The 27,764-nt window shown below is 53.4% G+C and overlaps 1 protein-coding gene across 5 annotated transcripts in view; it reads left to right on the plus strand.

Annotated features, from left to right (window-relative positions):
* The window catches only part of SH3PXD2A (SH3 and PX domains 2A), a 258,622-nt gene that overhangs the window by 206,827 nt on the left and 24,031 nt on the right, over nt 1-27,764 (plus strand). For 3 of the 5 annotated variants that reach the window (XM_055250078.2, XM_055250086.2, XM_055250102.2), the window contains 2 exons: nt 20,921-21,034; nt 25,494-25,577. In XM_055250078.2, the coding sequence (XP_055106053.2) occupies nt 20,921-21,034; nt 25,494-25,577 (198 nt within the window). The remainder of the gene's footprint in view (nt 1-20,920; nt 21,035-25,493; nt 25,578-27,764) is intronic. The other 2 variants (XM_055250094.2, XM_055250112.2) reach the window with 1 other exon arrangement.

A 27,764-nucleotide genomic window follows, 5' to 3' on the forward strand; every position in this document is an offset into this window, starting at 1 on the left:
GGCTCCAACCCGCCCCTAGGGGACCCTGTTCTCCTCCCCTCCCCCTGCCTTAACCAGTGCCTCCTGGGCAGGCATCTGATTGACTCCTTCATGCTTGGGCATGAACAACGCTGCTCTGGAGCACTGGCATTATGCGGGGTGTGCTTTCCCCAGCATTGATAACTGGAGCAGAACCAGGGGTGGCTTGAACCTCATTGCCCACAGGGTGGGATTTTAACGGGCTGCTCCTTGTAGGAGAGAGAGGATAGTTACTTAAGCACCTGGGCTTTGCATAAGGAGAATGAGCATCCAGGGTTCCTGTCTCGCTGGTTCCCTTAGGAGTATTTAACCCTATTCTTCTGTTTCCAAGAACCATGTGCAAGCACCAAGTGAGGCTCCATGTCCCAGGCCTGACTGCACAACCAGACACAAACTTGCCTCCTTGGATTTAAAGGGCCTCTACATTCAGTGGAGCTAGAGCATCTTGTTGGTGCTCATGTGCCAGGTGAGAGGAGCATTTGGACCTCAGGGGCCTGACCTGCCTTCCACACCCTGGTCTCTCCACCCCCAAGAGGTCATCCTACCACCTCAAGGCCCTTGAAGGAGAAAATCCATTCTAGAAGTGGTTCCAGGGTAAGGGGCTGGGTGGAATCATAGCCAGGTTGGGCAGGAACTCTGACCCAGAGACAGAACAGTGAGATTTGAGGGACGGAGACATCCAAATCCAATCTAAGGGCCATGCCAGAGCTGGGGAGCTGGAGCTGATGCCATGATATTGCAATATTGCCCGCTTCCTGGGGAGCGAAGCTGTGGCTCCTCATGGCTGACAGCTGGGACTCAGCAGAGGTATCCCGGCCTGCCACAGCCAGGGTATATTTAAAGGGGCAAAATAATCCCCTACCTCCATCCCCCACCCCTGACTCCTATTATCTGACTCCATCTAGACCTCCCCATAGAGGCCTCCCTCCAAGGGCCCCCCCAGAGGTGGTTGGAGGACCCCATGGAGGCTGGGAGATGGCGGTGTGGCAGGCAGGCCAGGTCAATGACTTCCCCCAGCTTTCTACCCATCTCTCTACCCTCAGGTACTGGGATCTTCCTGTTAAATGGTGGTAGGATATTGATCAAATGCTGGGCCTTATTCAGAGTGGAGAAAACCAGAACCCAGCAGCCAAGCAAGCGTATAGTCAGGAGCTAGAGATCAGACATTTGTTCATTCAATTCACTCATTCCCCAGCCTTTATCTCCTGCTGTGTGCCAGGCACTGATGCACAGAGGTGAACAGGAAAGACTTGATCTCCATTTTTGTGGAGCAGACAGTCTACAGGGGACACAGACAGTTGCCGGTTCTGACCCAGCTGAGGGGACTGTGGTTGCTGGTTGGTTGTGGGACAAGGTGTTTGGCTCTCTGCAGGACCCTCCTCTGTCAGTGCTGGGGGTGGGAGGCACCAGAGATTGACAGGTCAGTGTGGGAAGAGCTGTATCACTCACTGGTACTCATGGGTGTCAGTCACCACTGTTTGACCAGTCACTGTAACTGTGGCGAGTCTCTGGAATGAGAAACCTGGTCTGGGCCAGTCTTGGGGGGTATCTGGACTAGGGGAGTATCTGGTTTGAGTGTGGCCTTTTCTCCTTGGATTGGGGTGGGATCTGTACTAGACCAATTCTTGGGAACCAGGAAGACAAGATGGTTCCCAGAGGCAAAAGAGACAGGAAGGGAATGGGGCAGGAAGCCGCTCAGTGAGAAAACCTAATCCTAGGTCACCGCAAACCTAGCTGAGGCCCCAGGATGGTTATCCCAGGACAAGGGGATTTAGGGCTCAAGTTAGACCCATTTACTGCTTTCTGGAGACTTAATATCAGAAACTGATGAAACTGATGAGAAAGACAAGAAAGAGATTATTAAAGCACCTCCTATGTGTCAGGCAGGGAACGAAACACCTTTTTTCTTATAATTATCACCACTGCCCTGTAAAGTATGGGTATCGTGATGCCTATTTTACAGTTAAGATAGCCAAGGGCCAGATGGTTCAGGTCATCCACAGTTCTCCCCTGTACACTCTGCTGCCTCTTGGTGAATCCACTGGAGGCTTGTGCCATGGTTGGGGAGCTATTTTTGGTATACCTCTCTCCCCACTGTCCTCTGGGAGTTGGGGTGAACAGGTCTCTGGGGCTGCCCATTCCAGTGCCCCTAGTTGCACCCAGGAGGACTTTGTTTGTGGTCCCTGGATGAGAGGCAGTGCCACCAAGATTCCCAGTAGAGGCCTGCAAACAACCTGTGGGGCTGCCTTGAATGGGCTTGGGAGATGCTGCTAGTGGCACCCCCTGCATTCCTCCAGGAATGTGGGCCTGCTCCTGGTGATTAGCCTGTGGGGCCTCCCTGAGCTTTGATCTTCCATTCCTGTAAGGGGAGAGGCCCAGATGGAAATGGCTAGGTCAGGTATCCAAGCAGACTACATGAGCTGTCAGGACTGGAAGTATTAGCTCACTGGATGATCCTGGGCAAATTGTGCAACAAGCAACAAAAACCTCTGTGGCTTGGGTCCTTGAAGACAGATCCTCCTGGGTAAGCTAGAGATGCTTGCTGTGGGTCAGAGTCATTTCCCCAAATTGGGGAACTGGAAGAAGGAACATTGCCCAGAGGCTGAGTCACCGCACAGGATTCTAGCAGAGCAGAAGTTGCGGGGCCGGCAGGAAGACAGCTGGAGAGAAGATGCCCCGTGCTGATCCCGCATTGACCCCAGGAGCTGGGCTTCAGAGAGTCTGAGCTTGACAGGGTGCCAGGATGAGCAAGACTCGGCCTATGTCCTCAGAGAGCTCTTGGTCTAGCTGGGAGACTGGCCAACCCAAACCTAAGGTCAAGGTGATGGGGGAGCTGTGAGTTAGGAGAGCAGAACGCTGGCTGGCAGGGGAGTCGGGAACATCACAAAGTTGGTGGCTTCGAAGGATGGGGCCTGGGTAGAGCAATGAAGACATCAACACATTTGGGGGCTTCTGAACCCTGCTGCATGTGCATTCAAAAAGCAAGACGGGGTACTTCCCCCAGGCCCCAAGAAAGGCTTCAAATCCTACTCTGCCACTGAATAGCTACTCGGTGGCCAGCATGTGGCCATTCTGCTCCTCAGTTTCCATATCTGTAACATGAGGATAATATTGGAAACCCATGTGGCTATTGGGAAAGGCCAACTGTGAAAGAAAATTGTTGGGTGGCATATTCACCCTCCTTTCCTTTTCTCTGATGGACAGGGATGGGCTACCATCCAGTTTAAGCAGTAAGTTCTACTAGGGGATAGTTAGGAGTCCATCGGGTTTCTGAAATTGCTTGGAATAGTAACCCCTCTGCCCCCACGAGCCTATAGCCTGGAGACTTTTTTTTTTTTTTTTTGAGACTTGGTCTCACTCTGTCACCTAGGCTAGAGTGCAGTGGCACGATCACGGCTCATTGCAGCTATGACCTCTTGGACTCAAGTGATCCTCCCACCTCAGCCCCCGAGTAGCTGGGACTACAGGTGCATACCACTATGCCCAGCTAAATTTTTTAAAATACATTTTTAGTAGAGACAAGGTTTCACCATGTTTTCCAGGCTGGTCTTGAACACCTGGACTCAAACGATCCGCCCACCTCGGCCTCCCAAAGTGCCGGGATTACAAGTGTGAGCCACCGCACCTGGCCTATCCTTTTCTTTTCTTTTTTTTTTTTTTTTTTTTGAGACGGAGTCTCGCTCTGTCGCCCAGGCTGGAGTGCAGTGGCGCAATCTCGGCTCACTGCAAGCTCTGCCTCCCGGGTTCACGCCATTCTCCCGCCTCCGCCTCTCTGAGTAGCTGGGACTACAGGCGCCCACCACCACGCCCGGCTAATTTTTTGTACTTTTAGTAGAGATGGGGTTTCACCGTGGTCTCGATCTCCTGACCTCGTGATCTGCCCACCTCGGCCTCCCAAAGTGCTGGGATTACAAGCGTGAGCCACCGCGCCCGGCCTGGCCTCTCCTTTTCAAAGCATTTTTCTCATCTGTTATCTCAGAGTAACTCTCTAGGGGTAAGTAGGGCAGGTGACTTTGTTTCCATTTTTCAGAGGAAACAGTTGAGACCTCAGAGCTTGCTTGTGGCCAGGCTTGGATTTGAACCAAGGGTCTGCAGCTTCTTTTTTTTTTTTTTTTTGAGACAGAGCCTTGCTCTATTGCCCAGGCTGGAGTGCAGTGGCACAATCTCAGCCCACTGCAAGCTCCACATCCGTGGTTCACACCGTTCTCTTACCTCAGCCTCCCCAGTAGCTGGGACTACAGGTGCGGGCCACCACGCCCAGCTAATTTTTTTTTTATATTTTTTAGTGGAGATGGGGTTTCACCGTGTTAGCCAGGATGGTCTCGATCTCCTGACCTCGTGATCCACCCACCTCAGCCTCCCAAAGTGCTTGGATTACAGGCATGAGCCACCGCGCCTGGCCTGGTCTGCAGATTCTTTACCCAAGGCTTCACCTGAAGATCAGTGGTTCCCAGAGAGTGGGTCGTGCAAACATGTGCTGGGCGGACACAGCATTGAGTGGCATTGAGTCTCGTCATGAGAAGGTTCTTTCCTTTCAGTTCTCTTTCACTCCACATTGGGTCAAGGGGAAAATCTCCATTTGGGGCTCCTGTGCTGTTAACATCTGTCAAACGCTGGCTGATGTCATTTGTTTGTTTGACCAAGAGCAAATCTGACCCAGGCTTAGAATCTTGCTAGAACTTGCCTTGATCTCTTGTTGAACTTCATGGTATTGTTTCATTGTATGTGTTTTTCCAGAATCTCCTGTCTATACCTAGGAATGCTGGTTTTCCATCCATTGTAGCATAGGAAAATGTCTTTTTGAAATACATGTTTAAGTTTTAAAAAATAAAGTCAACTTAAATAAACACACTAAGATGACATTAGTGTAGGTGTTACTCAGGTTCATTGGTTCACCTGGCCAGAGGGCTTGGGGAATGCAGAGTTAAACGACCCCAAGTGGGACTCTGTCTCTTGGGCACCTAGGGTGCCCTCTGCCTCTTGTCTCCTAGGGTGACACCAGTGGCTCCCAAATTCCAACTGGGAAAGGGGCCTGGAAAAGCATCGGCATTCGTGGTGGCCGCTCCCCACACCAAGTAGAAGAATCCACGTTGTCAGAGCTGCTAACGTCAGGCGGTACTGGATTTTTGCAAGCCCTCTATTTAAAATTCCCCAGAAATTAAATAAGGAGGCTTTGGAGGGAGGAATGCCCTAGACAAATTGTGGAGTGGGTTTGTTTTGTTTATGGAGATGGTCTTTAAAGTCTAAATTGTCCCTGTTTTATTTTTGCCCAATTGAAGAGGGGCTGAACTCAGCTGGGAGAGAGGGGATGGTTGTCAGCCTACAGCTTTTAGTTGAAACCAAGTCCATTCTGGGGCCAAGAAGCTTCCATTTTTAGCAAAGAGAGAAAGGGGAAAAATATACAAACTCATACATGTACGCATCTTAGGCACTGGAGTAAGCTAGTTAAATGGATAAGGATAACCTTTATATTTCAAGTGACCACAGCTCTCTTCTCCAGGCTGCAAATAGATTGATTAAGCACCAGGCACATTGCTGGGCACTTTCCATTCTTTTCTTTTCTTTTTCTCACCACAACACTGGTAGTAAATACATGCTGTTTCATATTCCCATCTCACCAATGAGAACTTAAGCCTCATTCTTCAGCCTCTTCCTTCAGCCAGTCTGAAGGACCAGGCACCACACTAATCTGGTGTTGGTTTCCTAAAGCTGTAGTCCACCCAACACCATGATACAGGGGAGGATCTTAGGTGGCAGAGAGGCAATATCAATCCTTCTGCATCACACAGTGGGAAAAGTTTGTCTCATTGCAATTCTCTTCCAAGGCTTCTGACTTATCTCAGTTTTATGTTTGATGATCTTTAACCCCTGTCTAGTAAATCTCTGTAGCAAAGAAGGAGTGGGCCACAGACTCAGCCTCTTCACTTGTGGCACGGTTCAAATGTACTACATAGCTTTGTTTTCATCGTGTGTGCTTTTCTGATTGGAGCCAGTGGTCCTCGCTGTTTATTCATGGTGGCAATCTGAAGTTTCCTTAGCAAATTTCTTTCTTAAAGTTTAAAAAAAAAAAAAAAGGGCAAATTGCTTTAAATATACAGTCCATTTCCAGACTTATGATGGTGTGACTTACAATTTTTCAGCTTTATGAGGGGTCAATGGGGGTATTAAGTACATTTTGAACTTGGGATATTTTCAACTTAACGATGGCTTTATCGGAACTTAACCCGATTGTAAGTCAAGGCACATCTGTATATGTTAGATGAACCACAGTATATGTAATTCAAGGATATAGCAAAGGTTGTGTGTGGTGTGGAAATACCTGAGGTTTGAGGAAAGCTGATTCAAAGTCACTCTTGCCTGGCAAAGCTGTTGGGTGCGATCTCGTGCCAGAACGCTCTTTCAGCCTGAATGTCCCTGTCTCGCCCTACCATGTGGGCTTAGAGGAGAGGCAACTTGGAGGCAAGCCTGAAAACCACCTCTCCATGAGGAGTGGGAAAAGCCACACCCTTGACTCTTCCAAGACTCAGGGCTTGGTAGATACCAGTGGAGTAGAGGAGAAGCAGATGAGGAACTGGGTTTCTTGGCTCATCTGTCAGATGGGAATTTAGGGCATAATAGAGCAGGCATTTGGAGCACTAATAGAGCAGGCATTGCTGGTTTCCTTCTGCAAGGCAATGAACAGCTGAGCTGGAGTGGTTTTAAGCTGAGCTGGAGTGGGGCACTAATAGAGCAGGCATTGCTGGTTTCCTTCTGCAAGGCAATGAACAGCTGAGCTGGAGTGGTTTAACACTGAATGAATGCTGTACTGGGTATCAGACCTGAGTGCCAATCCTGGCACCTCCCCTTCTTGGCCACACACTCCTTGGGTAAGTCCCCCATTCTGAGTTTCCTAAGGCAGCCTAAGATTTCACAGACCTGGGGACAGACTTCTGCCCCAAGACATAACGAACACGCAGTCCTCAGAACTCCTTTCTCATCCTCACTGCCAGGAGGTGGACCTGCACAACTCAGGCTGCCTGGACCCTCCCAGCTTGCACCTAAGATTTTGGCGTCATGGTTGTTAATATTGATATTGCCCTTCCATTTGCTCCAAAAAGTTTGAACAGTAAATTTTAAGATCCTCATACTAAGCCATGTCCTTTTGTCTCTCCATTTAAGACTTTGCATCTTGTCAGATTTGAGCTGTCATTACCATCTGTTCAGACCTCTTTTTTGGCTCCTAATCCTGGCACAGCTTTTGCTAAATGAGATCGTGCTGCCAGTACTGTGTCTCTGTCCTCATCCTGGGTTGATTAAAACATCTAACAGGACAGGTTCCCATTGGAGCCACTCCGTCCTGTTGGGTTGTGCCAGCCCTCGAGCTGTGGATCTGTCAGTGCCGCCCTGTAGCTCCCAGGGCCCTGGGGGATCATGAGAGACACGAGGGCCTGGAGGTCTCAGCTGTGACACATCCCGGGCCCACCAGTCCAGTAGCTCACTCACTGCCAGGCCCCCTTTCTTCCTGTTGCACCCTTCTGACAGACACTGCCTGGGCGAGTGTGCAGAGCCCCTTCCCCAGGCTCTCCCAGCATTCCTCAGGGAGTCCATGTTTTACTTAACCATGACCAGCAATGAGGCTGCCCTTCTCTACTCTGGAATTCACCGCCTTCTTCTTTAAAAGCTGGGACCATTGCCCATTTTGTGTCCTTGGGTGTTGCTCCCATCTCCATGTCTCCCACGATTGCTGATGATGACTGGAGGGCTCTTTGTCAAATGCTCTTGGGACCTTTCTGCGCGGCCAGCTGGTGAGAGTGCATTGAGGCAGCCTGTCCATGCTGTCCCTACCTCTGCCTGGGGTCCACTTACCCTCGGGGGGTCCGTGTGCCAGGCTGAGACCTTTACTTCTGAGAGCGAACGCTGAGCTGCAGACGGGAGCCCAGGAGACCCCTCCTCCCTGTGCCACACCCTCCTCAGGAAAGAGACTTAGCTCTTTCTTTTTTAAAAAAATTTTTTTAGATGGAGTCACGCTCTGTCATCCAGGCTACAATGCATTGGTGCGATCTTGGCTCACTGCAACCTCCGCCTCCTGGGTACAAGTGATTCTCCTGCTTCAGCCTCCCAAGTGGCTGGGATTACAGGCATGTGCCACTACACCTGGCTAATTTTTGTATTTTTAGTACAAACGGGGTTTCGCCATGTTGGCCAGACTGGTCTCGAACTCCTGACCTCAGGTGATCCACCCGCCTCAGCCTCCCAAAGTGCTGGGATTACAGGGGTGAGCCACTGTGCCTGGCCAACTTAGCCCTTTCTTACTCTTTCTCTTGCTGGAACAGCAGGGAAAACACCCTTTTGTTCCCCTGAGCACGTCCTCAGGGCTCCATCTCTGAGAATGTAAGTGTCCTGATTGGATTCTTAGCAGGCCACCCCTTCCCGCCCCACTCTGCTTCCCTGACTGCCACTCTTCCATCATCTTCCATCATCTTGCCCTTGACAGCAGGTCTCTCTCACCATCCACATCATTTACAATTGTGACATTAGAGTTTACCTTCTTGCATCTTCCATTTTCCTGAGCGCCTCATGTTTAGGAATCTGGGCGCAGGCTCACACCTCTGTGCTCTGCTTAATAATGGGACTGAGAGAGGGCACCAGCTTGAGGTGACTGCCTCATTTTCTTTTTTTTCTTTTTTTCTTTTTCTTTTTTTTTTTAAGATGGAGTCTCGCTCTGTCGCCAGGCTGGAGTGCAGTGGCACGATCTTGGCTCACTGCAACCTCCGCTTCCCGGGTTCAAGCGATTCTCCTGCCTCGGCCTCCCGAGTAGCTGGGACTACAGGCACACACCACCATGCCCAGCTAACTTTTGTATTTTTAGTAGAGACAGGGTGTCACCATGTTGTCCAGGATGGTCTCGATCTCTTGACCTCGTGATCCACCTGCCTCGGCCTCCCAAAGTGCCAGGATTACAGGCATGAGCCACCACACCCAGCCATGTATGCCTCATTTTCATCTGGAATAATCCCCTATGAAGCCCTTAGAGTGAGCCCATGCAGCCTGTCACTCTGAGGTTCAATTCAAGTCTCTTCTTCTCTAAGAATTCTTCCCCGCCTAGTCAGTCTCATCTCTGGATATCTCTGGTTCCTTGGCAAGCATCGTATCACCCACCGCCATGTCCACTGCACGGGGCTGTCCAGGTCACCCTGCCGCACCCAGCACAAGCAGTCTCGTGCTGAGTCCCCCTGCGAGCAGCCCCCCTTCTCATCCTTCCACTGCCCTGCAGCTCCTGGAGAGGCCTCATGCCATCTTGTAATCTCCACCTCAACCTGTCTCCGACCCCCACCCGTGCCAGGCACAGAATCAGACCCACACGTTTTCAATAGAGACCCTCTGAGGTCAAGGGTAAATGACAGTGACACCACGAGGGTCTGTCTCTCTCCCTGAGACTCCAGACACCTAAGACCTACCTGCTTCCCTGGCCATCCCCGGCCCCAGTCACCCAGGAGCATTGAGGTCTTGGTTTCTCCTTTAGAATTCCACTTCATGTCAGCGCTTTGCGACTTGCGCTCGTCTGAAGGCACTATTCTGATTCCAGTGAGGCACTGTTCTGAAGGCTTTTCAAGGATTAGCTCCTCTAATCCTCATAACAACACTGAGATGTGGGTACTTTGGGTCGGTTTTGCAGATGAGAAAATTGAGGCAATTGCCCAAATTCATGCAGCTGGCAAGTAGCAGAGCTGGGCCTCAATCCCAGGCAGCCTGGCTCTGGAGCGCTCGCTGGAAACCATTCTCCGCTACCTGTCATTTAACCATGTGTCCCTCTCTGCCTGTGATGCTTGTTAGTCAGGCCTCCTTCTGGGTGCCTCACCCATGACCTTGGTCTGCTCAGACCCACCAGAACCCTGTGGGCTTGGCGGGGACCCAGCCTAGCACTGGCTTCTGGGCCTGTTTGGTGAGGTGGGCAGGCTGGAGCCGAGTGGGGAGGTGGCAGCAGCCCAGGCTGTCTTGACACGGACTCCACGGAGCCTTCCAAATGGTGACGTAGCAGCCTGTGCTAATGATCTTGGAATCCAGGCCCCAGGCGCCCAGGGGAGGTTCTGGGTCCCTGGTGGCCTCAGAGCCCATCTAGGGAGGGAAGGTCCTGGGCAATGGAGCAGGGTGGGCACCAGGTAGGACCCATTGAGTGGCTCATGAAGGCAGGGGCTGCGTGGGTGCACACAGGAGGGACTGGGGGAGTTTCTCACTTGCTCCTGTTTGCTTTGGACCGTGGAGGCGCGTGTCTTGGCAAGAGCTGCAGTGACAGGGCTTGCTGACCAGGGGAGGCCTGGCCGAGGGTGGGCGGCCTTTTGCTGGTCTTAAAGGCACAGCACCCACAGACAGCCTGCATTTCCAGCTTATCTGGTCCCACAAAGGCAGAAGTCTTAGATCTGCCTGGAGGTCATGGGAAAGGGGTCAGGCTGGGTCTAGGATAGAAGCATTCCCTTGGGCCCAGCCTTATGCTGGGTGTGGTATGTGTAGGTGGGCAGCACTTGTGCCATGTGCCTGAGGATGCCCTCAGCCCCTTCTTCCTCTCAGTGTCTCCCCACCCTCTGCCATTTGGCGCTTGCAAATACCCATTTCCCTTCTCCAAACCTGCACCAAGCAAAGAACTTGGAATGCCTAGGAAGATCACCCTTCCAAAGGGTCAAGGTCTGATCTCAGGTTTAAATCATGAATAGAGGTGCTTTGGGAAGCAGGTCAGGGTGCTGGCTGAGGGTTCTGGAAGTGGGCTGCTGTTGTTCACCCACCCCGAGCCTGTATGAGGAGGAGTTTGAGGCAGGGCCTGTCTTCCTCTTTTCCTAGCTCCACCATGCACCCTTCCCCACCTGGATACCAAAACCTGGCCTGGGCATGGAATGAGTACAGCCCACATTCTGAGCTCTGAATTACCTGGTGTTAAGCCAGATGTGAAGGACCAAGAATAACTCACGGGGAAGGAAAACATGAAGCCTGGAAGTCATCTAAAGCCTCCTGGGTTTTTCCAAACTCTAAGCTCTGAGTCTCATCCTGCCTTGAAATCCTCTGGGTTTGTGCCCAGAGCCTGAAGCCCAGCCTTCTCCAGCAGGCCTCAGGGCCAGGGCACAGGCGGCAATTGAACCCCGTGTGTGCCATGCCTGGGTGATGGGGGAGGACAGCATGAGTCCCAGATGGGCGTTGTTCACTGCAGTGTCCTCGTGCCTGGAACAGGACCTGGCCCATACCAGGTGCTCAGGAAATACTCGCTGGTGAAAATCTCTGGGTATTGCCTACACCATATGTTCCTGATGCCACTGGGCATCCCCAGGTACTTAATATTACTCTGGTGTGCCAGTGAGGCTCAGAGAGGGCCAGCGACCTACCCCAGGTCATGCCAACAGTGAGTGGTAAAGCTAGGATCCTGAGGTCTGCCTAGGAAGAAGGGATTAAGAAGCATCCTTGGGCGCAATCCTGGGCTGAACAGGGCTGGGAGGGTTGGGAGTCAGTGGGGGGAGGATGAGAGGATTTCAGAGGGAGAGGAAGGAGTGGGGGTCTCCCCTCCCCCCCACCAGCTGTTTTGTCCTAGGCCGAGCTGTGACCTCAGAGGACTTTATTAACATCCTAATTGTGTGCAGCTGGCCTCACTCTGGCCCTAATGAGCTCATTATTCTCCCTCCTTAAGGAGGCCATTGTGGCCTAGTCACCCTGGGGATAGCAGTGGCCTGGGAGTGCCCGTCACTTCCTGCCGCCCTCAGCCAGGCTTCCCCATTCCTGGAGAGGCTAAGGCCCTGGTCCCTCTCCTGGCCTCTCGCTCTGTCTGGCTCACTCTTTCATTTCCCTCCGTCTCTCTGTGTGTGTCAATCTGTGCCTCAGTTTCCATCTCTACTCTTTTTTTTTTTTTTTTTCTTAAGATGGACTCTCGCTCTGTCTCCCAGGCTGGAGTGCAGTGGCGCGATCTCAACTTACTGCAAGCTCCGCCTCTCAGGTTCACGCCATTCTCCTGCCTCAGCCTCTCGAGTTACTGGGACTACAGGCACCCGCCACCAAGCCCGGCTAATTTTTTTGTATTTTTAGTAGAGACAGGGTTTCACTGTGTTAGCCAGGATGGTCTCGATCTCCTGACCTCGTGATCCGCCTGCCTCGGCCTCCCAAAGTGCTGGGATTACAGGCACCCTCCCACCGTGCCCAGCTTCATCTCTACTCTTTCCCTCCCTCCCCTGGTGTCAGCATCAGTCAATTTGAGAGAGATTTGAAATTGGCCAAACAGGTGGACTCTGCTGGGCCAGTTCACTGAAGATGCTTAGCCTGGATAGAGGGAGGACCTGGTGCTTGGGCCCCAGCTTCTCCCTCCCGGGGCTGGGACATCCTCCCTTCCCTGCCCTGAGCTGGAAGTGCTGGCCAGAACCCCCCATGTTGCTGTCTCCTCTCCTCAGCCCCTGGGTCATTGCAAAGTGGGTTGTTACTTGAGGCCCACAGAGCAGGGCTGGCGGCAAATGCCAGGCTACATGTTCGTTCTTTCTGGGCCTCTGTCACCTGGAAAGGGCTGGGCCCTGGCCTTCTGGCACTGCAGAGACATGGCCCGATGGGAGGAGAGGCCAGGGTGAGGCAGCTTTGGAGTATTGTCCAGTTTGGGATTCTCCTAAACAACTTCTCCGGTCTAGGGGTTTAGCCCTGAAAACCAGGGCTAGAGACTCCAGAATAACGGTTTCTGCCACACATGTGTACCTGGGGTCCTCTCTCAGGGTTCCTCTAAAACAGGCTGCAGTTTCCCATTCAAGGGAATGAGCATGGTAGCCCCTCCCCGGCCCCTGTCTGGGAGGGGTCATCTCAGCATAAAGGCACTCCAGGCGAGAAGACCTGCCTAAGCAAGGCCCTGGCAGGCATCAAACGACCTGGAGGGCATCAGAGGGCCTGGCTGCCAGGCTGGGCTGGAGGGTGTACTAAGGGGGCTCCCAGCCAGCCCAGGCCCCTTGGGAGGGTCCCCACTATCTCTTGCTGCCACCAAGCTCCCTGCCTCACCTCCCAAAAGATCCTGTTTCCTTTGTACCTGGAAACCAGGGTTGACTTCTCAGGGAAGAAGCCAGGTGTGGCAGCCAGCCAGAGAACAGCTGCCCCCGAACCTGGGCATAGATAGGGCCACTTTCTCAATCCACTTCCTTCCATCCTTCTGAAACCCCTAAAGATAGCCCTAAAACCCCAGCTTAGAGCAGATGCATGGGCACACACCTACACACAAGTCAGTTTCCCGAGATGAGCGAGTGCCTCCTGATACCCTCAGGCTGTCCTCTGCTTGTGCACGGCACAGATACCACCTGGCCACCCATGGGTGCTGACCCTCTAGTGATTAACGACCACCGCCGTGTGGATAATAGCTCAACCTAAGCTACCTCCCTGCAGTATCTCCTTTATTCCCCTCAACAACCTCAGGAAATATGCTCCATTCATTCCTGTCATTACAAAGAGGGTGACTGAGACTCAGAAAGGTTTAGTAACTTTCCTCAGGTCACACAGCTAGGAAGCAGCAAGCCAGGACCTGACTTTGAGTCTTTCTGACTGAATACCCCTAATTACCTCTGTTCCCAGAGGACCCTCAACTGTACACATTGACAGCCAGGTACATGCAGGCTGGCATCTCTCCTCGTGGTGTGCACATACAAGACACCTGCTCAGAGATGTGTCCACTCTCAAGTATCTGTGTAAAGTACCAATATTCAGGGGCATACATTCTCAAGGAGTCACCTTACCCTCGTGCATGCAGCAGACCTGTACCTTATCCACTGATGGTGGCTAAGAACCTGGGTTCTGCAGGTGGACTCCTTGGTTGTGAAGCCTAGAGTCCTCATCTGTCAATATGTGTGATACAGACATGTGCAGACAGGGCCTTGGTGCTATGTGCATATCATGTCCAAGCACACAGGGCCTTTCTCCTTGGCTCCAAAGGCCTCCCAATCCCAATATCTAGGTCTCTTCTCCACTGGAGGCATCCTTTCCTCTTCATTCTTGGGAAGCTTTCCATGTAAGTCCTGCTCCTTTCCTTCCGCAGAAGCCAGGGATCCGGGATGGAGGATGGGTCTGCACTCATAGGCAGCTGGAAGCTCCCAGAGGTGGAGCAGGCCTGGCCCCCACTCCTACCTCTGCCATACAGGCCTCAGCACACAAGGAGAGCTGGGCAAAAAGTTGCTGTGGAGCTGAATGTATGGCAGAGGGCCCGCTGGGCAGGGCAGCATGACAGTCTGCATCTCAGACTGTGTGGGTGGCCCAGGGATGTGCCCAGGGTTGTCTCTGAGTTCTTCCCATCTCAACATCTCTGCTGCACCAGAAGCTTCTACGGTGGCTGGACTACATTAACTGCTGACCAGGAGCTCCTCACCCTAAGATATTTAATAGCAACTTAGGATCCTATTAGAATCCTGTTCTCCCACTGTGCGGTCAAGACTTGGAGCTGAGTCTTTTTTTTTTTTTGAGACAGAATCTTGCTCCATCATCTAGGCTAGAGTGCCATGGCACGATCTTGGCTCACTGCAATCTCCACCTCCCGGGTTCAAGCGATTCTCATGCCTCAGCCTCCCAAGTAGCTGGGATTACAGGCATCTGCCACCACACCTGGCTAATTTTTTTGTATTTTTAGTAGAGACACGGTTTTACCATGTTGGCCAGGCTGGTCTTGAACTCCTGACCTCAAGTGATCTGCCTGCCTCGGCCTTCCAAAGTGCTACAGGGATTACAGGTGTGAGCCACCACGCCCAGCGTTTTTTTGTTTATGTTTTTGTTTTTGTTTTTCAGACAGTCTCACTCTGTCACCCAGGCTGGAGTGCAATGGCATGATCTTGGCTCACTGCAACCTCCGGCTCCCAGGCTGAAATGATTCTTGTGCCTCAGCCTCCCCAGTAGCTGGGATTACAGGCATGGGCCACTACACCTGGCTAATTTTTGTATTTTTAGTAGAGACGGGGTTTCACTATGTTGGCCAGGCTGGTCTCAAATTCCTGGCCTCAAGCGATCCGTCTGCCTGGGTCTTCCAAAGTACTGGGATTACAGGCTTGAGCCACTGCACCCAGCCGGGGCTGAGACTTTTATCTTCACCAGCCTGGGCTTGCCATGCCAGCTCCAGCATGCGCAGAATGGGGCTGTGTGGCTTCAGGTCTCAGGTCCTTCCTGTGTGAGGCTCTGTTTTTTTTTTGAGATGGAGTTTCGCTCTGTCACCAGGCTGCAGTGCAGTGGCGTGATCTCAGCTCACTGCAACCTCTACCTCCCGGGTTCAAGCGACTCTCCTGCCTCAGCCTCTCGAGTTACTGGGACTACAGGCGCACATCACCATGCCCAGCTAATTTTTGTATTTTTAGTAGAGATGGGGTTTCACCATGTTGGCCAGGCTGGTCTCGATCTCTTGACCTTGTGATCTGCCCACCTTGGCCTCCCAAAGTGTTGGGATTACAGGTGTGAGCCACCGCACCTGGCCCGGGCTCTGTTGATGATAGGGCAGATGACAGCTGCAGAGAAGAGCCTGCCACCAACTTGGCTATGGGCACTCCACTGAGCAAAGATAGGCTCAAATACCACCTAGGTGGGCACAGGTTAACATGAGCAGAGGCGCCCACCCTGACTCTATGCAGACCTCCAGGAACCCTGGCGTGAGTCACACTGTTGGGCCTCTTGGAAAGACTCCCTGCACTGACCCCACCCATGGCTGCTGACAGGCCTCTGCCAGGTGCCAGCAGCTCAGACGTCAATTGTGGCAACCAGGGCTCCTGACCAAAGTCACTAGTGCACCACTGAGGAGCAAGCAAAACCTGAACCCCTGGATGTGGCCCAGCTCCCCAGAAGGGCTCAGGCATCAGCTAGTGAGCCCCATGGGGCTTCCAGGCTCCCCTCCAATGCATGCGGAGGCACCGTTTTCTTTCCCACAAGATCTGAGAGTGCAGTGGTGGAGAGGAGTGTGCTGGGGGAGGTGTGGACAAGGGTATGTGGTTGGTTTTTTTTTTAGGTGGGGTCTCGCTCTGTCACCTAGGCTGGAGTGCAGTGGTATGATCACGGCTCACTGCAGCCTCAACCTCCCGTGCCCAAGCCATCCTCTCACTTCAGGCTCATAAGTAGCAGGGACCACAGACACATACCACCACCTAGGGTGGTTAGCGCGGGAAGTGTCAGGATGAGACATGGGAACCAGAACCGTGCACTATCAACATTTTTTTTTAAGAGATGGGATCTCGCTATGCTGCCCAGGCTGGGCTGGAACTCCTGGGCTCAAGCAGTCCTCCCACCTTGGCCTCCCAAAGTGCTGGGATCACAGGCATGAGCCACCCCCACCTGACCACTACTGACATTAGAACCTGCACCTGCAAAGGCATGTGAGAGCCTCAGCTTTCAAGAGCCTCCTGTAAGTGACTCCAAGTTGGGAATTGTGGTGACAGCTCTTTGGGATTCTTGGGGGTTACATCCTAGTGAGCAGAAATTTGGGGAGTGACCACATGCCCAGAATGGCTTGGTGGGCTCCGTCCTTCCCTCCCGAGGTCTGTGGCAGCAGGTGCCTGGTTGACTTTTGTTCCTCAGATTTGGCTCGCGATGGGGGACCTTCAATCATGATGCTTAGTGATTGTTAGGGGTGGCTCAGCGAGGACTGTCTCTGTTCAAATGATTGAAACCCAGCTCCAGATACAGTAGTCCCCCCAGCCATCTGCAGTTTTGCTTTCTATGGTTTCAGCTACCTGAGGTTAACCATGGTCCGAAAATATTACAGTATTTTGAGAGAGAAAAACCACATTCACATAACTTTTATTACAGCATATTGTTATAATTGTTCTATTTTATTAATTATTGTTAATCTCCTGTGCCTAACTTGTAAATTTCTATTTATTGTTAAATTTATAAATTATTTATTTATTTAGAGGCAGCCTTGCCCTGTCACTGAGGCTCCAGTGCAGTGGCACGATCATAGCTCACTGCAGCCTTAAGCTCCTGGGCTCGAGCGATCCTCCCACCTCAGCCTCCCAAGTAGGTAGGACTACAGGTGTGTGCCACTACACCCGGCTAATTTTAAAAATTTTGGTAGAGATAGGGTCTCACTTTGTTGCCTAGGCTGGTCTTGAACTCCTGGCCTTAAATTTTTAAGTTAAACTTCTTCATAGGCATGTATGTATAGGAAAAAAATGTAGTATATATAAGGGCTTGGTACTATCTGCAGTTTCAGGCATCCACTGGGGGTCTCAGAATGTATCCCATGTGGATAAGGGGGATTACTGTAAGGTAAACGGTGCAGGAAGTTTGTTAACTCATTGTAGCTAGGAAGTCTAATGGGATGGCTTAGCTTTAGCACATCTGGAACCAGGAGCCCAAATGATGGAAATCAGGACTGAATCACTTTCCATCTCTTTTTTATCTTTTTCCTTTTTTTTTTTTTTTTTTTAAGAGAAGGGAGTGGGGGTCTTGCTATGTTGTCCAGGCTGAACTGGCCTCAAGTGACCCACCTTAGCCTCCCAAGCAGCTGACATTACAGGCACAAGCCAGTGCTTCTGGCTCTCTATCTCTTGACTCTGCTGCTGCTTTATTGACTTAATTCTCAGGTCTTCTCACCCCATATGCCCCCCTGCAATTCCTGAGTTTTGTGGGACTCAAGTTTTAGATCATCAAAGCACGCACGTTTGCTCCTAAAAAAGCCCCTGAGCGGCTTTGCTTGGAACCATCAACAGTGTTCAGAGAGATGACAGACTAATCAAGAGATGAGTGGCCAGATGTGCCCATGTCTATGGTAAAGGAGGCAGGGTCACATGACATGCAGTCCTGCTCTGTGACCAATAGCCAGCGTCTGTGGGAGAACAGCTGGGACTGGTGCTTCCTGGCAGAGGCTGCTGGGGTTCTTGAGAGTACTCCCCCAGAGGCTCAAGAAGGGGGAACAACATCCCAGGCAGAGCCCCTTGCAAAGTCCATGCCCTCTGGCTGCTTTGGGGCCTCCATCAGCCACAGCTTCTGAGCAACCAAACCATGGTGGCCTGGGCATCAGGGAGGATGGTGGTGCTTCTCGTGGCAGCCCTCTCAGTGCCCCATGCTGGGTTCAGAATGTGCAAGTGGCTGTGGGCAAGACAACGGTGACCCCCAGCCACCTTCAGGCAAAAGGCAGGGAAATTGACATGCAAGCCTCTGTAATATTTTCCCAACCTGAATCGGGCAGAGGGAACGAAGGCAGGTATCCACTCCAGGCCCAGGGCAATGAGGCAGCTGAAATGCTCCCTGCATCCATTGCTGCTCCTCCCCTCCTCTCCCCAGGTGGACCAGCCTAGGCCCTTTGCCTCTGCTGGATGTCTCTGTAAAGGGACAGCTTGTTGGGAAAGCTTGCTGGGCATTCTCATGGAGACAGAGCCCTCGGACTCCTTGACTAGCTAGTGAAGGTTGGGCTTTTCCTGGGTCCAGGGAAGTAGACAGTGAAACCCCTTCCACCATGTCAACGAATGGGTCCTACTGGCTTTCCTCCCAATAGCCGAATGTGGAAGGAATGGCGCCTCTTGTTTATCCAAATGTCAGAACAGCCAAGGTGCAAGTAGAGGTCAGGTAGGGGCTCCCTAGGTGCCAAAGTCCACCTCCTCCAGCCTGACCTTGGCCCCAGTGTGGGCATCCATTGCCCGCTGTAGCTAGCTTTCAAGGGTACTGCATGCCCCAAGCATGGTCTGGACCCTTCCTGAGTTCCCATAATTACAAGCCACCTGGAAGCAGTCTCATCACCCAGAAGTTGAGTGAGTACAGATGTCTGATGCTCTAATAACCACCTCCAGCCCCACAGGCCAGGGAAATGATGATAAATTTTAGTGGTGTGTCCAGAAGTCTCTGACCTGCCAGTGGCTGCTGCCCTGTCCCCAACCAGTGGGTTCCAGCACCTGCCTGTCAGCACGAGCTGCTCAGTGACTTCAGCTGTTCGCTCGTAAGAGGTACCTACCTTTTTCTGTGATCCAGAGAACTATCCAGCCTGCCGACGATGCCCGCCTGCCCTCTTCCAGCCTCAGACCAATGTCCCCAGTGCAGGAGGTCTCAGGGGTAGAGAGTTTACCTGAGAATTGGTGTGGGCTTCTCACCCTGGAGATTGCCTGCCTATCCTGGTCCCACACAGGCAGCAGAGTGTAGGGGTTAGAGGCCAGCCTGCTTAGGCTCCAGTCAAGGCTCAGCAGCCCCTCAGTGCCACAGTGTCTCATTCACCGATGTACATGTTTATGAAATAAACGTGGCAGTAAGTGGCCCGGGCATGGACAGTCTGAGAAGTGGGCAATCTGGGAGACACAGGGTTTGGAGCAAAAGCAGGAGGTAGAGGAATTGGACCGGTGGCATTGCTTCACCTGCAGTGGGGGCATATCCCCAGTTCTTCCTGACTCTGATGGCTTGTGACTCACTGGCCCAGGCTGCCTTTTCTCAGGTGTGTATGGGTTGTGTCATAAGAGAAGGTTGCGGTCTCCAGGGTTGGCAGAGCCTAGGGGAGGGAGACGGGCACAGGGAGCAAGAGGGCCTGACCGGGGGTTCTCCAGAAGTGATCCTGTTACCTCTCGTCTCTCACCCCAGGCAGAGAGGGACAGAGTCTGTGGGCTGTCCAGGCAGCCCGCAGGGCCCTGAATCATGGTGCTTGAGCCAGTAGCTCAGAGGTAACCCCTTTCCAGATAGGAGGACACTGAGACCGTAAAAGGGCAGTGACCCAACTGAGGCCCCTAAGCCACATAGGCCTGTACCTCAAGAGTCCAGACTCCTGGTCCAGGGCATTTCATGGGCTTTGCAGAGCTGCAAGCAGAGAGTTGTGGAACTCCCCAGAAAGGGTAGGAGACAGAGGGCATTCAGGACTAGACTGCTGGCTGTTTGCAAGCCCAGACCTGTCATATGGGGCGGTGGGGACCTAGTTGAAGACCTAGGAGATGAGCTGGGGTTCTAAGTCCTTGAGGTCTTCCCACGACTGTGCAGTGGTACCTGGCAGTTTTTCCCCCCTCTCCATTGTTTTCACAGCAGCCATCACGGAGCCTTCTCCACCTCCCAGTGCTGAGCCCACCTGGGGGTACCTGAGAGCCTCCTCCCACCAACATGCCTTCTAGATCCTTGGGCGGCCACTTGCTGCAGTGGATGGTGACAGGGCCTCAAGCGCTGCCCAGGGAGAAGCCTTGAGTTCTCCAGACAGGAAATGGAGAACTGGGCCATGAGCAGAAAAGAGAATCAGTACCTAATTACTTTTGGGGGCAAAGAAGTATCAGGGAAGAAGGGATGAGGAGGAAGACAGGACCAGGTGAAGAGGACCTTCTCGGAAGGGACCAAAGGCAGTTAGTGGAGTCCCAAGGCCCAGGTGCTCAGAGGACTTTGTATGAATGAACAAATAAGATGAATGAGGCTTTGTCACTTGGCCAAGACCATCAAGCATCATGTGAGGATGCAGTGCCCGCTTATTGCGACTGAAACATGAACACACTAAAAGGGCAGCTGTGTGTAGCACCAATGCGAAGGTACCACTGATCCGTGATGGGGAAAAGGCAACCGTTGACTGTTAGAGACTGTCTGTGAGGCACTTAGTTTGAAAGCTGAGAAGGCAGCCAAGCTCCAGGCAAACCAGTCATCCTAATGGGTTTGAAAGACCACAAATGGTCTCTCTGTATGGCCGGAGCTCCCTTGGCCTTTCCTGCAAGATGAATTTTCACACACTGGACATATCACTGTGTCTATTTCATTTTCCATCAGACATTTGTTAGTGTGGCTCACAGTTTATTGGTCCCACTTCTCAGGGAGTGTGCTGGTCGTTTCTGCCTTAGAACAGACGCAGGCTCCTCAAGGCTGGAGCTGGGCCAGGCATTTGCTGGGTACCCAGGCCGTCTGGCTCCGTGCTCTTGCTTCTTGTGCCTCTCCTTCCCTCCTCCTCCTGGCCCCCGAGCCGCCCCTGCCACCCTGCAGTCTCTCACAGTCCTGTTCTCTCTTGTCCTCCCTGCAGGCTGGTGGTTCGTGAGCACTTCTGAGGAGCAGGGCTGGGTCCCTGCCACCTACCTGGAGGCCCAGAATGGTACTCGGGATGACTCCGACATCAACACCTCCAAGACTGGAGAAGGTGAGGGCTTGCAGGTCCAAGGGGCAGGGAGCAACACGGCCTCTGGAGGCAGCTCTCTCACTCTTCCCCTAGAACCAATAGAACCCCTAAAGTGAGCTGAGCCATATCCTAGCCTCCTCCCTTGGGATCCCATCTCAGTAAGGCTGGCCCAAAAGCTCACCTCCCACCCCAGTCCGACCCCTGCTGCTCTGTCTCAGGGGCTCAGGAGCTAAGGGATGGCTCAGACCCCTACACAGTCAGCCTCTCTGATTAGCTTTGGCTTCATGAGGTTTGTTTTCCCACCCACCCCCCTTTTTCTTATTTTTTTTTATTTTTGTATTTTTTTCTGGAGACAGGCTTTCACCACGTTGGCCAGGCTGGTCTCAAACTCCTGGGCTCAAGCGATCCACATGCCTCGGCCTCCCAAAGTGCTGGAATTACAGGTGTGGGCCACTGCACCCAGCCCTTCCTTTTTTTTTTTTTTTTTCGTTTTTAATTCCAAACACTTAAAAACTACTCCGTGAGGTTTTTCAGGGTCTTTCTCCTTGCATTTCAAAAAGCCTGCCCCTGCCCCCTAAGCCAGCACTGGCCTGGGCCTATCTGTGGCTTCTGTACTCCCTAGAGCAGGCTGCCCGAGCCCAGTCCATTTGCGCCACCCCCAGTTCCTGGCTGCCTGCTCCTAATGGCTTCCAAGCCTCCCGTGGCCTGGCCGCGGGAATTCTTTCCCCAATGGTTCGTGGGGATGGTCCAGATGGATGTGTCTGAAAGCCAGAGGGAGCGAGGCCACCACCCGGCGCTCGGGCCACCTCCAGGCCTGCTTTCTGCTGCCAGGCCAAAGTAAGCAGCCGCCAAGTGCCAGCTCCTTATTCATCCTTCCCCTAAATGTCGGTTATTCGGCGGGTGGTTGGGGCCTCGCCCTTCCTCCTATGTTGAGGCTTTATTTCAGCCCCTTGACCAGAGCCTCGGCCCCTGCCATGTGCTTCCACTGTGACAGGTTTCCAGGGATGAGGCCCTGTTGGGAAGGGCCCGCATGTTCAGGCTGGGCTGCTCCCTGAGCCCTGGGGCCAAGCCTGCACCTGTCTCCCCTCTGGTTCCATTGCACCTCTGCAGCAGGGGAGTCTTGGCCTCTGAGCTAGATCTGGTCTCATATGCCTGCAGTCCCCAGCCTCACCTCCTACTTAGTTCCACATTCTTTTTGTTGCTGTTGTTGAGGCAGAGTCTTGCTCTGTCTCCTAGGCTGAAGTACAGTGGCACAATGTCAGCTCACTGCAACCTCTGCCACCCGGGCTCAAGCAATTCTCACGTCTCAGCCTCCCGAGTAGCTGGGATTACAGGCACCTACCACCACCCCTGGCTAATTTTTGTTTTTAGTAGAGACGGGGGTCTCGCCATGTTGGTCGGGCTGGTCTTGAACTCCTGGCCCCAAGCAATCCGCCCACCTCAGCCTCCCAAACTGCTGGAATTACAGGCATGAGCCACAGTGCCCAGCCCCTAGTTCCACATTCCACAGGGCATGCCAGGGCCCCTCAAAAACAGCAGGAGCTCACAAAGTACCAGATGCTAGACCAGGTCCTGAAATGCCCTTGCCCCCACCCTGGGAGGACCCTGTGGCTATGGCCATCCCCATCCTTCCAGCTGTGGGAACTGAGGCTTCAAGATGTTTATCAGGTTTGGACCCTAGCCCACCTCCTTTGTCCCGTTGTCCTCACTGCTGTGCCACACACACTCTCTGTGAAGCATTTTGCTTGTAAGCAGTACAGGCAGCTCTAGGGCAATGCGTGTATAAATCAGAGCCCCAGTTGAAAAGGCTACACCAGGAAGGTCAGAGCGGAGCTTTTGGGTTGATTATGGAGGACCTAGGCACTGAGTGGGGAGAAGGCCAGGGCAGGAAAGTGCCCGAGAGGCGTGGAGCACAGATGCCAGCCTGGTTGGAACAGAAGGCAGGTGCTTTGCGTGCAGAACAAGTAGTAGTGGATCATGCAGGATTTTTATCTCGATGGAGGAAGAATCAGGCAGCCAGTGCAGGTTCTGCGTTCAGAGGCGGGGTGTGTGTGTGTGTGTGCGCGTGCACGTGCGTGCCCAGGGTGATTCTAAAATAGGTTCCTCTGCACGCCTCTGACAGGGCCTGTGTGCCAATACTCCTGGCAACTTCTGGATAGCTATGGATTCCACCGTCACATCTTGGGCATTTCCCACCCAGATCTACAGAAGGGCTCAGGGATGGGTCCCCTGGGCCTAAGGCCCCAGCTGCTGTGGTGTGTCCACTAGTCTCTCTGCACCTGCAGCCACTTGGCCAAGAGACTGGCCGACCCTAGTTCCCTCTCCAGCCATCTCTACCCCAGCACTATGGCCATCCCATTACAGGTGCCCTGAGCCCTGTAGACAGAAATTGGAAGCCTGCATCCTATCAGAGCTTTCCTAATAGCTCATGCTTCATTACTTTGGGAAGAAAAGATAATTGGCTGTTCTGGTATGTCCTTATCATGAGACACTCTGGTGTATGTTCATGCTGCTCTTGAACCAGGTGTGCTGTGGGAGTTCAGTATGGTAGTAAGGGTGGGAGATGAGACTTTCTTGCCCACTGACAGAGGTGCGGGTCCAAGCCTGACATTCGCAGGGTGCTTCAGTGAACCAGGAGAGGTGTGTTACCTCTGTCAAGCCCTCGGGTTCGTTTGTGATACAGCCAAGACCAGAACCCAAGTCTCTGCCTTTGCTCCTGTGTCCCACATCTACCAGTATGGACCTGCTTCCTCCAGAGTGGGCGCATATTGGGACATGCGGAACAGACCACGCTCTTCTGTGCTGCTGTACCAAGCGCGTGTACCCCGCTAGTGAGCAGATCCCCCAGCACCCAGACCCTGTCCCCTCCCCACATCCCCTTCTTCCCAGGGCTTGGCAGCCCAGGGGTCAGCAGAGTTAGGGGAAGAGCAATAGCTCAGGGTGTAGAGTGTGTGCTAAGAGTCTGGGCTTTGGAGCCAAACTGCCTGGATTCACATGCTGCCTGACACAGAGTGTTCCTTAAAGCCCTGTGCCTCTGTCTCCCCATTTGTAAGATGCCAACCACATAGGGCTTTTGCGAGGCCCAAGTGAGATGATCCTTGTACATGGTTTAAACTGGGCCTGGCACACAGAGTAAATGCTGATATCAATACCTTACTGTGAAAGCTGCCTCTGGTCTCGCCATGAGCTGAACCCCTTCATCTCTGCAGAGAAGCCCTACACACCTCCCCCACCTCTCACCACCCCGCCAGGAGGCCTTGCACAGGACCTGATTCATGTTTCCCACAGTCCTTTCAGCCCCTTGTCTAGGCTCATGCCAGGGCAGATGGTGTCACTCTAAGACAGATCAGGAAAGAGAGGCTTAGAGAGGGATGGCCGGCCTCCTAGAGTGACACAGGTTGCTGGCAGCGGGGCCTGGACTGGAGTCCACACCTCCTACCCTTTTGTCCAGCCCTCCTCCTTATAAGAGGCAGATCAGACAGGTCCCTCTCCTTCCAGGAAAGCAAATGCTTTCCCAGGGCCTCAGTGGTCTGGGACAGTTTTATTTTCACTCTAGCCACTGGCCCCCCTCCCACCCCCAGACCCAGGCAGCCTGGCATCTTTCTGTGGTGCCAGGAAATGAGGCCAGCTGGCACCCTGGAGCCTTGGTCCAGTATCTATTCCATCTGGGAGTCTCACAGGAAGACAGAGGCATCCGGAGCTGGGGTCTGAGCAGAGGGTGCAGGGGGCTCAGAGCCAAGCAGCAGCCACCAGAGGAACAGTGCAGGATGCTGCTCAGGGCACGGGGTCAGGAGCAGTGAGAAGCTGGGGAGGGGGGCCTCTGGCACCCACCCTTGTGTCATTCCATTCAGCAGGTGCTTCCTGGGACCCAGCTGTGTGCCTGGCCCTGTGCTAGGCCCTGGGAATGCAGAGACACAGGGCAAAGTTCCCAGAATGGCGAGAGCTCTCAGCCCCGCAAGGAAGGGATCAAAGTCTCTCTTGGGCACACTGATTCTTCCAAGCGTGGTGCCTGTCCAAGGTAGCACGTTCACAATCAGTACTCAGTGAGCGAGTGGACATAAGCTCAGATGTTGCAGGACCCCACACCCTCCTGGGAATCAGCACCGCCCAGCAGTGAGGGACACTGATCTCACCATCCCTGGAGCTGTAGCTGAGGGGCTGCCTTGCACTGTGCTGGAGCTAGGGACCCTCTTTTCTCTAAGGTGCTGGGATTCTAAAGGCTTTAGCCCACTCCTAGGCTCAGGGGCACACGTTGTGGAGTTTCGTTGAATTTTTCCCTGTGTGCCGACCATGACCTGTCATATCTGCCCCATCCAACAGGGGCGTGCCCTTTGGTTCAGTCCGTGTGATGGTGACCTGGAAGTGTGGGCCTCCCCTCCCTGTGCCCCTTCCTCCCACCCCCCATCCCATCTCATCCTCATCTCCATTCTCTCCGCCGGTTGCTGTTGGCCGCATGCTCCATCGCCATCTCCCACACCAGTGTCCAAGAGACGCAAGGCCCATCTGCGGCGCCTGGATCGCCGGTGGACCCTGGGCGGGATGGTCAACAGGCAGCACAGCCGAGGTGACTGCGGGAGCTGGCTTCTCCTCCCTCGCAGCGACCGCCTGTCTCTCGCTAACACTGCTTTCTTTCTGGGCTCTGCTCTCTGCCCTGTGGCCTCCTCGTTCACCCAGATTCATGGGCCAGGCTTTTTTCTCACCTACTGCAGCTGGTGTGGGGTGGGCCTGCTTGGGAATTGGGGTGGCACTGGGGGTGGCTCTGGCTTTGTCAACATCCTGGGTATGAGGGTCATGGAACACAGTTGTGGGTTCCCTGAAAAAGTACAGGGACTTGAGGAGGGGGACAAGGGGGTCTCAGGTCTTTAAGAAAGGCCACGTTGGCCCTGGAAGCTGCAGATTAAAGGAGCTAAGCGTGTCTAGCCCTCTGCTCGGGCCATCCCACTCCCCCATCCTTCATGGCCCCTGTCCTCTGAGAAAAGGCTCCCTCGGCCAAAGTTGTTCTATCAGTTTCTTGGGAACAAAGCAGAAAGAAGGACTGGCTCACATTCATGCTCCTCCTGCCAGTTCCACGGAAACTAGAAAGGGAGCAAAGCCAGACCCAGCCTGGCACCAGGGTGCAGCCCAACAGGCTCTGCTGAGGGTCAGGTCCAGCCAGGAGCAGTAACTGCTGGGGCTTCAGGAGGGGCCTGATCCAGGGGAGTCCAGGGAGTCCCCCCAGGCCTGGCACATGGGCTGATCAGATGTTTGTGGATTTAGAGCTTTCTCGCCCAGGATCTTTCTAACATCCAGGAACTTGGGAGGTAAGGGAGTGGAACAAAGCCCCAGGACTGGGCTGCTGAACAAACCCCTAAACATCTGCAGACCCCCTGGGCCAGGGCTTGGCCAGCCCCGCATGGAGCAGGGTGTGTGTGCTTCTCACAGTGACAGCACAGAGAGGGGTGTATCATAAACACTGGCCTTTCTGGAAGTGGGGACACCCAGTGCCCCCCACCCTCACAGCTTGGTTCTAAATGACCGTAAGAGCATGTTTTGGTGTCTGCCCCAGGCCCAAAGCAGCAGGAAGCCTGGACACAGGTGGCTACAGCCTATGGCTGGCTCAGCGTCAGGCACAGAGCACTGGCCATGAGGAGTCCAGCTTGTCCTGAGGGCAGGGCCTGGGCTGGACCCGGTGGGCTGACACAGGGCTGGGGGCCAAGTTGTAGGAATAGCAAGAACAGGCCAGACATAGAGCAATGGCCACCCTAAAGCTGGGACGCAGCTCAAGCATAGGTGGCAAAGGAGAGTGGGACGTAGGTCTGGAAATGCGCGGCAGGGATGAAGGTTTGGCTCCAAACACCCTTGCACCCTGAGCCCCAAACACGACCATCTCCACAACCCCACAGACACGCGCAGCCCTCATGGCCACAGATATGACTGTGTGCCGTCATATCCAGCCTCCCCGACACCCACATATCCACAGTCCCAGGCACACAGCCACTCACAATACACATACACAATTCCAGTTATGCAGCCACGTATACACCGTGCCATGTGTCTTCTGTTTATACCATCACAAATGCATCATACACAGTCACAAAATCATCACACACACACATATACGCACCATACACACATAGGCCACCCGTTCCTCCGCAGCAACACTCACAAGGGCACATACAGCTTCATACACACAACGCCTTGCACCACATATATGCCAGTCACAGACATACAGTGATATGTGGAGACACAAATATGCAATGAAATGCCTAATTCTTGGTCACCCATACCTAAGCAAATATAAGCCTCCAGCTCTTGCTCTCTCTCTTTCTCTCTCTTAAATAAGAGACCTAAACAATATAATTTCCCAGCCTCAGCCTGATGGGCTAAGTTAAACCAGGCAGCCAAGAAAAACTTGCAGAGAGTTGGCTTGGAGACGCTTGCTGCAAACAGCAGAGCTGGTGGGGGAGGCAGGCTGCAGGTTGTGGAGGAGCTAGACAAGAGAAAAGCGGAGCTTCCCCACGGCCTCTGCTCCCCGTTCCCTCAGCCAGCCAGGCCCTTGGAACCAAAAGGCCTCTCTCAGTGGGGTTGGGTAAGTCGTGGGGGCAGGAAGGGAGTGGGGAGACTGCTGACAGAGGGGAAAGTGTTGGGGAAAAGGAGGCTTCTGTGGTTTGGAAACTACAGGGCATCCAGCCCCTGCCTCCAAAACCAAAGCAGGCCTGTCCCCCTCACCCACCCGGCTGACCGCCTGGCCAGCCCTCCCCAGGGCAGGCTG

The sequence above is a fragment of the Symphalangus syndactylus genome, chromosome 2 (genome assembly GCF_028878055.3).
Source record: "Symphalangus syndactylus isolate Jambi chromosome 2, NHGRI_mSymSyn1-v2.1_pri, whole genome shotgun sequence".
Lineage (NCBI taxonomy): Eukaryota > Metazoa > Chordata > Mammalia > Primates > Hylobatidae > Symphalangus > Symphalangus syndactylus.